Source organism: Thunnus albacares, unplaced genomic scaffold (assembly GCF_914725855.1).
Source record: "Thunnus albacares unplaced genomic scaffold, fThuAlb1.1, whole genome shotgun sequence".
NCBI lineage: Eukaryota > Metazoa > Chordata > Actinopteri > Scombriformes > Scombridae > Thunnus > Thunnus albacares.
The window spans coordinates 1-12,500 of record NW_025335265.1 but is presented as its reverse complement, the minus strand read 5'-3'; the positions used below and the strand labels follow the sequence as shown (position 1 = coordinate 12,500).

At 40.4% G+C, this 12,500-nt stretch overlaps 1 protein-coding gene across 1 annotated transcript; it reads right to left on the bottom strand.

The window, feature by feature from the left end:
* Positions 1–1,988: 1,988 nt before the first annotated feature.
* Positions 1,989–12,495, bottom strand: LOC122978721 (mRNA cap guanine-N7 methyltransferase-like; the record flags this gene model as incomplete). Its single annotated transcript, XM_044345646.1, has 9 exons — positions 1,989–2,195; positions 2,620–2,653; positions 2,779–2,880; positions 3,211–3,328; positions 4,039–4,203; positions 4,402–4,583; positions 6,040–6,155; positions 8,371–8,496; positions 12,477–12,495. Coding segments are annotated over 9 exons (900 nt in total), but the record flags the coding sequence as incomplete, so codon positions are not given.
* Between the last annotated feature and the right edge of the window lie 5 nt (positions 12,496–12,500).

The following is a 12,500-nucleotide window of genomic DNA, read 5'->3' as shown; positions in this document are numbered from 1 at the left end:
AGGACATTTTGCTCTATAACTCAGAAACCGAAGATCGTAGAGACTCGGGAGTGAGTGGCGTCAGACATAATTTGGGGGCGCTGAACACGCCAGTCTTGGTCCCATGTCTCTACAACCTTCCATTCCTAAGATACAGCTATTTCAAAAACCAGAAGTGATGCATCTCCGGACCGGAAGCTTGTACACATTGGAAGCTCTGAACCCAAATTATTGGGGGTGGAACTTGGTTACAGGTCTCTGCGGCCTTCCTATCAAGCTATTAACAAGTATGTAATCCTCAAATATGTAATCATGGTTATCATCCCTATTCCTGACCCTATTCCTAACCCTAACCTAAACCTAACCCCAACCCTAACCCCTAACCTGACTGGTCCAGCTGCTCTGCCTGGAAAGCCTACGAGGCAGAGCTCGCTCTAGAGGAGATGCATTGGCTTCATCAAAAATGGAGACTATGTGGATTACTCACACTGGACCTGCCTTTGAAGTAGTCAAAGATGCCGGAATTACATATTCAGTCCCGCCACAGTCTCCCGAAAGTTGGGCCCTTGGTGGTGTGGTGCCTCCATGAGGACATTCCATGCAGGGCACCAAAACCAGAAACACATCGCCTTCCAAAGAGCTCCAAAACAAAAAACCCCACCAGGAAGAGCCAGAGGACATCCAGGCTGTGGATGAGGACAGACCAGCTGACATACAGAAGCAGACACTGGGGTATAACCCGATAAACTGCCATCCTCGCTGGTCGGCCACTGAGCTCTCCTTTGTTGACCTGACCAGAATAGTCACACAAAAATGCATATACTGCATATTTAAAACAATGTGAGCAAAACCTGGTCCCTGCAAGACATTTGAAGGCGTTTATCAAAAAGAGTTCAAGGATGCAGAGGGATAAAGAATATTTTTCATGTTACGCTGTTAGTGTTCTTAAATTCATTATTATGATTGTTATGATTACAGCATCTGTATGTTTGTGTGTTCATATCTTAGTATTACTGTAAGAAAAACAATAGAAAAAGGAGGGAAAAGAAGTAGTAAGTTTAAACAAAAAAAATTAAGTCAACAAAAAAAAACAAAAAAACCTCCACATGGACTCTACCTTTATGTGGCGTGGGGGCTTGCATGCCTCAGATTCACTGAGGCCAGACCAAAGAGTCCACAACTTACCTTTAAAATACTTACCTACCTCTTATACCTTAATACCTACCTCATCTCTCATGGGTGTCAAGATTTTTCAAAAAGTCACTCCATGTGTGGTACAAATAGACTCCAAATGACCTGAAACGTGATCCTAAATACTTTCTGCATGGTCAATTTTGGCCTCCACACTTTTCATCAATTTTCATCCCATCATTTCCAATGGGGAGGACATTTTGCTCTGTAACTCGTGAACCGAAAGTCGTAGAGACTCGGGAGTGGGTGGCGTCAGACCTAATTTGGGGGCTCTGAAGGCGCCAGTCTTGGCCCCATGTCTCTATGACCTTCCTATCAAAAGTTATTCACTTTTGTCCCATTTTGCCCAGGTGGACAAACCTTGTTTTACCCCCATACCTAACCCTAACCCCTAAACCTAATCCTAACTCCTAACCCATGCTGATGAGATCCAAAAAAAAAAATTCCCTAAAAGCCCTTCACTTTGGACTTAAATTGCTCCAACAGTACAAAATGCATGACAACACAGAACACAACTTTGAACATTCAGAGTTTGCTAAATGTTTTAAAGTTTGAACAGAATTAGGGTTATCTTGTCCAAGGGACCTATACCAATTGATCTCGCACCCCTCCAAATCCCCCTAGAACAAGGTTCTAAGTCTCTGTGACCTTCACAAAAAAGTTTACTCACCTATAACTCACCTTGGAGTGATCCTCATCTCATATCCCTACAAACAACTGGCAGACTGTTGTTTGTAGACTGGTAGCCTATACAGGAGGCATCACTGAACCTGAAGCTGCAGTGACAAACTACCATTCAATGAAAAGCAACAAGAGCAGACTTTACATTTTGTTTTTATTCATTTCTACAACAACCCCAAAATAGTTCATAGTTTATCAAAACTGACTTAAAAAGAAAACATAAACACTGTACAAAAACAAGATGCAGAACAGGTGAGCTGATCAACAACAGGTTAACAAGCAAGATGGAAGAATTTCTTTTCATCATCAGGACATCTTCTGAAAGACAAACACCAAGTAGATACCTGGAGAGAAAAAGGACAAGTGAAGGTTTATCATGTACAGACTTTGTTTCATATTAAAACTGTCACAGTGTCTACACAGGAGGCATAGCGTGAGCGCCACATTAGCAGAGCAGCAGCAGCAAGTGCTGCATATGTGTTTCTACACGGGATGCTTTCAGGTACAGTGTTCACTGCAGGTCATCTGTGTTTTCAACTCCCGGCCCAGCACACAATCACTGTGATTACACGCATAAAGCAGTAAAATACACTTCAATACACTTCGGGCTGTGATGAAACTGTTATAAACTCAAGTCCTGTGTAGACAGAAACACATCTGTTCTGTCAAGCTGAGAGTCTGACTGTAAACGGACTCAGCTTGGTTAACCTGATCACAAGTCCATTCTGAGTTTTAAAATGTAACTGTGATGCTAACAGTGAAACTTACTTGTTGCTTCCCACTCAGATCTGCTCAGAGTGCCCTGCAACAAACAAACAAACAAAGAACAAACAAACACAGTTAGACCAAACAGAGCCCAACCAGCCAGAACCAGTCTAAACAACAAGGCTGAACCAGAATGAGGTTGTGTGCTGTCAGCAGACCCACCAGTGGTACTTTGACTCCTGCTCTGCCGCAGTGCTCTTTAGCATGGCTGTACTCTCCTCTGCTGTCTGTCGCCTGTCGACCTCCGTTCTCACAGGGAAACGGCTGAAAACACAATGGATACAAGCGGTACAACACATTAACTACATGTTAACAACACATAAATCTCATACATGCTACATGTGTTCTACATATGAACAACTAAAACACTGTAGGATGTATTCCTTTAGTCACATGAACAAGAACACAACACAACAAACTTCAGATTTCAATTATGTCTGTACAGACCATTTTAGTTTTATTGCAGTTTGTTAAATAAATAATATTAATAAAAATAGTACTCAATAAATACTAGACTTGAATGCAGGTGACCAGAGTCTCACTGACTTTAGAACCATGTTTTACTGATTATTGATTGATAATTAACTGTTTTACCTCCAGAGCCATCATCTTCATCATGAGACTGCGATGTTGCTCCTTCTTCACTTTCTCCTCAAAAAACTCTGAGAATCTCTGTTTCAACACCAGACGCATGTTGTAACGCTTTGCCATGCTGCCACAAACAGAGAGACATGTCACTGCAGTGGAGTCACAGTAGAATCTATACAGCAGAGTCACAGTACAGTGACAGAAGAGTCTTTACAGTAGTGTGTTAGTAGTCTGTTCAGTACAGTCTTTACATAATACTTTTTAGAGTCTTAGAAGTAGTGACAGTAGAGACTAGTAGTCTTCACAGAAGTCAATCACTTCTTAAAACCCATTTCTACAGACTTACTTTTATGTCTTTCTTCATCTTTTTATCGTCTTTTCATCTTTTTATCATCTTTGTTTTTCATTGTCTTCTTAATGTCGGCCTTGTTATTGCTTTCTGTCATGTGTCTTTGCTTTTATATTGTACTGCCTTTGCTTTGTCTGTCAAAGCACATTGTAGTTTTTAAAAAGGTGCTATATAAATATATTATTATTAGTATAGTAGAGTCTGTACATTAGAATGACAGTAGAGTCTATAGTAGTCTTTACATAGACAAAGTCTGTACATAAGAGTCTTTACAGATGAGTGACAGTAGATTCTTTATAGTAGAGTCTGTAAAGTAGTTTTGGTATGAGGGCTGTTAAGACTTTGGTCATCAGTTATTTAGTCAATGATCTTCGACTCATGAACAACATGAACACATTCCTGGAAAAAGCACTGCGTTTACATTTCATACAAAACAAACATTTACATCATTACGGTTTCTCATAGTTCATAAAACTAAAGCTTACTGTTCCAACAGAGGAAAGTAGACGAGGAACTCTGGAACATCAACGACTTCCTCCAGGCTGAAGTGGTACTGACAGCCGAACAGAGGATACACACCTTTGGACTGAAAGGACACTTTAAAAACCTCGTTACCAAATGACAGAGAGTCTGATGCTTCCAAACGTTTACTGCAGAGAAAAAGAAGAATTGACATTGTTATTCAAAAGTACTTATAAAACAAACTCTTAGTAAAAGATAAAGCAGCTGTCAGGTGGTTCAGAGTGCTGTTTCCAGCTGTGGGTCATCACAGACTGAAGCAGCGTCTACATTTGAACTTCCTGTCAGGACACAGCAGGAAACAAAGTGGTGTTGAAAATAAATCTTACACAAGTTCAAAAGAGTCTGGTGTCGTTCCCACAAAGAAACCTCCGGGTTTCAGGCGCTCGCAGGCGTTCCTCAGCATCATGTCGGCCTTCTGCTCACTCTCAAATGAATAGTGATACACAAACTGACAGCTGCAGATGTCAAACATCAGCTCAGGATCATCCAGCTTCTCTGACAAAACCTCCTGCACATAGAGGTCAAAGGTCACTCACAGTTTTACACTGTTGTACACAAACTAAGGACATTGGATCATTATCAAGAGAAAAATGTTGACACCGTCCTAAACTGCGATTGCATATTGAACCCAGCGTAAACTGATGTAGGTACTGTAGTTCTACCTTGGTGCAGAGTATAAACTGATCCAGGTACTGTAGTTCTACCTTGGTGCAGAGCATAAACTGATGTAGATACTGTAGTTCTACCTTGGTGCAGAGTATAAACTGATGTAGGTACTGTAGTTCTACCTTGGTGCAGAGTATAAACTGATGTAGGTACTGTAGTTCTACCTTGGTGCAGAGCATAAACTGATGTAGGTACTGTAGTTCTACCTTGGTGCAGAGCATAAACTGATGTAGGTACTGTAGTTCTACCTTGGTGCAGAGCGTAAACTAATGTAGGTACTGTAGTTCTACCTTGGTGCAGAGCATAAACTGATGTAGGTACTGTAGTTCTACCTTGGTGCAGAGCGTAAACTAATGTAGGTACTGTAGTTCTACCTTGGTGCAGAGCGTAAACTAATGTAGGTACTGTAGTTCTACCTTGGTGCAGAGCGTAAACTGATGTAGGTACTGTAGTTCTACCTTGGTGCAGAGCATAAACTGATGTAGATACTGTAGTTCTACCTTGGTGCAGAGTATAAACTGATGTAGATACTGTAGTTCTACCTTGGTGCAGAGTATAAACTGATGTAGATACTGTAGTTCTACCTTGGTGCAGAGCGTAAACTAATGTAGGTACTGTAGTTCTACCTTGGTGCAGAGCGTAAACTAATGTAGGTACTGTAGTTCTACCTTGGTGCAGAGTATAAACTGATGTAGATACTGTAGTTCTACCTTGGTGCAGAGTATAAACTGATGTAGATACTGTAGTTCTACCTTGGTGCAGAGCGTAAACTGATGTAGGTACTGTAGTTCTACCTTGGTGCAGAGTATAAACTGATGTAGGTACTGTAGTTCTACCTTGGTGCAGAGTATAAACTGATGTAGGTACTGTAGTTCTACCTTGGTGCAGAGTATAGACTGATGTAGATACTGTAGTTCTACCTTGGTGCAGAGCGTAAACTGATGTAGATACTGTAGTTCTACCTTGGTGCAGAGTATAAACTGATGTAGATACTGTAGTTCTACCTTGGTGCAGAGTATAAACTGATGTAGATACTGTAGTTCTACCTTGGTGCAGAGTATAAACTGATGTAGATACTGTAGTTCTACCTTGGTGCAGAGTATAAACTGATGTAGATACTGTAGTTCTACCTTGGTGCAGAGTATAAACTGATGTAGATACTGTAGTTCTACCTTGGTGCAGAGTATAAACTGATGTAGATACTGTAGTTCTACCTTGGTGCAGAGTATAAACTGATGTAGATACTGTAGTTCTACCTTGGTGCAGAGTATAAACTGATGTAGATACTGTAGTTCTACCTTGGTGCAGTCCGCAGTGATAAACTGAGCACTGAAGATTTTCTCATGAGAGTGACTTTTCTTCTTCATGTCTTCATATCGACTCTCACACTGCTCCACCGACACTCCGGCTATATCTGAATACAAAAACATTATGGACTGGTGGGAACACTGGAAACATTCACAACATACGTTATTCTACATTCTTTATTATTATTCTGCCCACTTTTTTGGCACTTAACTGCTGCCACATTACTTAACGTATAAATTCATTCAAACATCAAAATGTTCAGTTCAATTAGGACATAATTGGTTACTTTTCTCATTCATACTTTCCAAAATATTCAGCAATTTTTCTCCATTCAAATGAATGGACGGCATGTTCAGAGTTTCACATTTTCACACTTTTTCCTGCATTTTCCCCTCTTAGCTACTCATCCATACATTAAGGTACAAACTTATTATTCATTAATAATAATATTATTCAACTTTCAAATCCCATTAGAACTTTCCAAAATATTCAACTTTGCTTGAATCTTATTTATGATGGAAGTCTAATAGAAACACATTCAAACCCACTGATTTCACCCACTGTAGGTTCAGTCATTCATACATTCACATAGAAACTTCATTCAAGCTTTAAACAGGTCACAACACTTTCTCACATTAATTCAACATTTTCATATCATTCATACTTTTTTAAACAATCACAGTTAGTTTCATCAAATTTTCAGCGCTTCTTAGATTTTTACATTAGTGTGTATTGCACGGACTGTTCAGATTGTCTCTCCTTATTCCCACATCTTCCACAATACAAACACAATTTATACATCAAAATGTTGACACATTTCTCCTCTCTCATCCGATGTTACTTCCACTGAAATAGGACTCGTGATTTTTGAATAAAATCGCCCAAAAGGGCAGAGAGTTCTGTCTAACTCAGGTCACTCAAACAGAAATATTTTTCAATGTGACTTTTAGTTTTTGAGTTATAAGAAGTTGTTTGGTGCCTATTTTGGCTTGGTTGAAATTTTCCAATGGATATGAATATGAATGCTTGTTCACACCTGCCACAGGGCTGCACTGTCACCATAGCAACCTGTGACTCAGTCTCTGTTCTGATTGGTGGATTGATATGATCTGTCCTTTTTAACTGTTAATAGCCTTCAGACATTTAATTCACAATTCAAACCTACCTGTCTCAAACACTAACACACACACAATTTTCAAAATAAAAGCCAAAGCTGGTAACTTTATCATAACAGGAAACTGGGGATGGACCTAGTTTTTCATAATAGAAATGTGTATAGTTCCAACTCTCATCAGGGCTTCAGTTGATGTTTTATCTTTATTCCAACAAAGACAATTAAAGGAAACTTCGACCTCAGAACACTTCAGCTCATTTACGTCGTTGCTCTAAAACTCCCATCTGAACTTCTTTCATTTCATTTTGCATCCATAAAATGGGAAAAACGGTATTTGTGTATTCTTCACCTGCAGCATGAAAAATGTTGCTGAATGACTTGAAACTTAATGAATTAATCTCATTAAATGCTTTTAAAATGAAAATTAAATAATGAGGCAGATTCTCTAGAACGTAAATGTTTTTAATTTAACTGGTGATGCAACTGATTCCTACAAATTTCTCTTTTGAAATATGAGTTTCTTTATGCTTGTTTTTAATTTTCCTTTTTTAATTAGTCTCCTTTTGTTGTTGTTGTTGTTGTTGTTTTCTGTCTGTAACTGTTTTTATTTGTGCTGCTGCTCGTCTCGGCCAGCATGAGATCCTTCATCTCATTGGGACTCCCCTGGTTAAATAAATAAAATAAAAATGAACAAAATGTTCCACATCTTTCATGCATTAGGAGTTTTATTGACCTTTTGCCCACTTTCCCAAATCATTCACACTCCTTCAGCTGCTTCTTTATCCAAACTGGAACCAGAAATCCAGTTTAGTGTCAGTTTTTCCACAGACAGCATTCACACATTTTCTAGTTATTAATTAATGTGGTCATGCTCGACGATGTTCGACAGATCATAAGAGCTTAACAATAATCATGTTATATTATAGTATATAGTATTATAGTATATTATAGTAGAGCTGAAACATCAATGGGTCAAACTGTCAGTTAGTTCAGTTTGTATCAAACTGATAAAGAAACACAGTTAAACACAAACACTTTGTACAGAAACATCATACACAGACGTGTCGCTGACAGACGTTTCCCTCACAGGCATGTAAAGAACCTGGAGAGACGTGATGTCACAGTGACATCAGAGGAAGGACAAACAGGTGAGAGAACACCTGATAACAAGCAGAGAACCAGGTGTCATTCAATAATATCTGATTACCTGCACAGACTAGGTGATTGATCCCTCCTCTCCTCCACTTGAGCAGGTCTCCTCCTTTCCCACACCCAAGGTCCAACACAGACACCTGCTGAGGCCCCGCCCCCCGTACCTGCTCCAGGATCTCACCTGTCAATCAAACAAACAGCCAATCCGCATCAAGCATTGTCGTTTTTATTCCTCACATTTTCTTTGTGAAATCCTGGCGCCTACGTTACTCATAATGAGGGATGCACAATAATATCAGCACGTCATTGGCCGATAAAGGCTTTAAAATGCGATATCGGCATCGGCCCAAAATGAAAATTTCTACTGATATGACGAGCCGATAAGTCACCTTCTCCTCCGCCACCCGGCTGGACGGGACCCGCTGCTCCTTCACATTTTAATCTGAATAACAAACCGAGTTTGGTGCTCCGGTTGGATCCACACGGAGAGCCGGGGCTAACATTAGCTGGTAGGCTAGCGGAGGCTAGCTGGCTGTGCTGCTGCTAACGCTCCACTAGCCTCCCAGCTAGCCAGCGGGTCCACACGGAGAGCCGGGGCTAACATTAGCTGGTAGGCTAGCAGAGGCTAGCTGGCTGTGCTGCTGCTAATGCTCCACTAGCCTCCCAGCTAGCCAGCGGGTCCACACAGAGAGCCGGGGCTAACATTAGCTGGTAGGCTAGCGGAGGCTAGCTGGCTGTGCTGCTGCTAACGCTCCACTAGCCTCCCAGCTAGCCAGCGGATCCAACCGGAGCACCGAGCCCCGGTTTGTTATTCAGGTAAAAGTGGATCGTCGGGCAGCTGGGTGAAGCGGATCCTGCGGAGGAAGCACCGGGAACATCAGGGTGAAAAAGTGCTTTTTATTACGCTATCAAGTCTCCTCGTTTCCCTCACTCACGCCTCTTCCTCGTGTCTCAGCTCCTCCCAGCGAGGACGAGACAGAGATGTGAAGACAGAGGACAGAGTCCTCGCTCACTCTGATGAGGTTCATCTCCAACTAACATGTAGAAGTTCAGCTCTCGATATGTAGAACTTACAACTCTAAAGTTTAAACTTCAAATTCATTCATCCAATTAATTAACACTTTACACTGTTACTTAATCATTTATACATATTGATAGCTGGAAGAAAAACTGCTGATAACTGCTCCAATGTTTATCATTTGATTATAGATCTATCGCAGCGTCGTCACTATTTAAGTCTAGTTTAGTTAATTACTGAAAGAACAGAACCGACATAAAGGTCCGACAGATTCTGCAGAATCTGTTTAAATAAAATGTTGCTTATTTAGTTTGTGAAAGTTTTTCAGGCTCAGGATGATTTTAAAGGAGACGCAGCATCATATTTTCCTGAAGAACAGAGAAGAAGAAAGGAAAAGTTTTTGGCTCATGAAGAAAAACAAAGTTACAAAAGTGTTTTTGTAACTGATTCATGATTCAGTAATTTTCATTTTATGATTAAATATGATCAGCTGCTGGATCACTAGTAGAGGATCTGCTGTATTACAGCCGACTGTTTACTGTCAGCTGACCGATCAATAAACACATTAGATCAAAGGGCTGTCGCCGTCCATTAAAACACCTGTTGTTCCTCAGCGCTCCGCGTCTCCTCCAGGTGCATTTGAGGGATCGGAAGATCCTCCATGACGGTGGAGACAGGTCGGTTTCCGGGTCTTGGAGGAGAGACGACGTGAAGAAGATCAGTTATTGCGATGAAAAGCACCTGATGGCTGCGGTCGAAAAGTCCTTCCTATCGTCTTTTCATTGACCTCATTGGAGGAAAGTTGTGAAGGAGAATTCATGAGGACTTAGAGAATCCGACAGCACGTAAACCGGCTACGTAATGATGCGACGGTGGATGTTGTTGATGCGGGTCTGCTGTAAGAAGCGTATCTTACATCCTCTGTCCCGGTCGGTCTGACCGTGTTGTTTAATGCAGGTTATATAAAAGTAGCCACAAACAACATCATCACACTGAGAATTATTGCTCACACTCACCTTCCTGAATCCCAATTATTATATGAAATAAAACTTCAGTGTATGAAAGACAGAAGAACATGTTTCTACTGTAAATATCATCATTAAGTCTCAAACATGATGAATTAAAAACCATCTGACCAAAAACATCTCGTATCTGTTTCCCCTGAAAGACGTCTGTGTTATGATCAATCGATTATAATCATTAGCCTGTAACACATTTAACAGCTGAAGAACCACCACATACAACTCAAACACCTTGAAATGTTGACTTGTTAGTGCTTTAGTGGTTCTGGTTGATCCAGACTGCAGGTCTGTTCAACTGGTTTGATAACAGGAAGAACAAATAAACATAAAACATTTTGTTTCTGTTTTTCATGTGAAGAAACGTCGTCAGGAGATTTAAATAATAAAGTTACGCTGCTGTTACTGGTGAATAAACGTGCACAGCGTCTCTTTATGTGGGTGATGCCTGCAAGTATTTAATAAACTCAACATTTCAGTCTTTTAGTGCAAATGATCCGAATCTCCAGACCAGTTAGGATCTAATATTAATTAATGTTAATTAATATTAATTAATGTTAATTGACTGTTTCCTGGTTGAGCTACAGTGGAAGGATTATTAATACCTGCAGCAATCAACCCCCCCCCCCCCCCCCCCACAGCAGAAACAATAAGTGCGTTTCCCCATTAAGACGGATGCTGTGAGCATTTACGCACAGCAGCAGAACTTCATTGATTATCCATCTATCTATCGATCCATCTATCTATCTATCTATCTATCGATCCATCTATCTATCTATCTATCGATCCATCTATCTATCGATTCATCTATCTATCTATCTATCGATCCATCTATCTATCTATCGATCGATCCATCTATCTATCTATCTATCGATCCATCTATCTATCTATCTATCAATCCATCTATCTATCTATCTATCGATCCATCTATCTATCTATCGATTCATCTATCTATCTATCTATCGATCCATCTATCTATCTATCTATCGATCTATCTATCTATCTATCTATCGATCCATCTATCTCTGCATAATCAATGACGGTGTATCTGTAGAGATGCAGATAATATACATGTAGCAATAAAAGCAAAAAACAAGTTGTTTTCTGGTTTTGGTTTAATTCAAATTACTGATTTGAAGATGAAAACACGAATTTCTGTTTTTTAATTCAGACTAAAAACGTAACGTTTGTATATTTATTTATCAGACAAGCTGAACGCAGCTTTCGATGGAAGCTACACGGACGTCTAATGTGGGTTTAATCGTTTAAGGTTGTGAACGGTGCATCGCTTGCTGCCGCAAGGAATTGTGGGACAGAATTGTCTCCTTTCCTTTCGTAGAGGATGGTCGAGTGTACCGATGCTGAAGGAGATGAGAAAGGAAGCAGATTTCCTCATCAGCTGCCGCTAAGATGCTTCCAGGAGGAGCTGCTGCGTTCAGCTGCAGACAGGAAACACCTCGGCTGACAGGATGTACCGCTCTTTCTTATTATTCTCTCTGGTTTATAACGGCGGTTGGAAACCAGCGTATTCGGTGCGTTACTGCGACCTTCTGTTTCAGACTGTGGACCAGAGATTAAATCCTGTCAAATAAACTCAAAGGAAACTCTGCTAACCCTAACCTGGCAGGTTCATATAAGTTTTACTGCTTCCTTCATATATTGATCATTAGTATAATCTATGATCGCATGTGTAATAGTCTCCCCAGCCAGCTGAGTCCCTACCCACAATGCACCTGGAGACTGTGGTGTGTGATGCTAGCAGCAGCTAATGTAGCTAATGCTAATGCTAACGCTGAGACGAGGAGCTACGGAGGTCTCACGCCTGTGATCTGTGACATCATCAGAACATAGAAACACGCTGAGGTCAGTGATGTACTGACTGATAGTATCTGTTATTGATAAGTGATCAGTGATATACTGACTGATAGTATCTGTTATTGATAAGTGATCAGTGATATACTGACTGATAGTATCTGTTATTGATAAGTGATCAGTGATGTACTGACTGATAATATCTGTTATTGATAAGTGATCAGTGATATACTGACTGATAGTATCTGTTATTGATAAGTGATCAGTGATGTACTGACTGATAATATCTGTTATTGATAAGTGATCAGTTACCGATCAGGACGCTCTTCAGCCAGT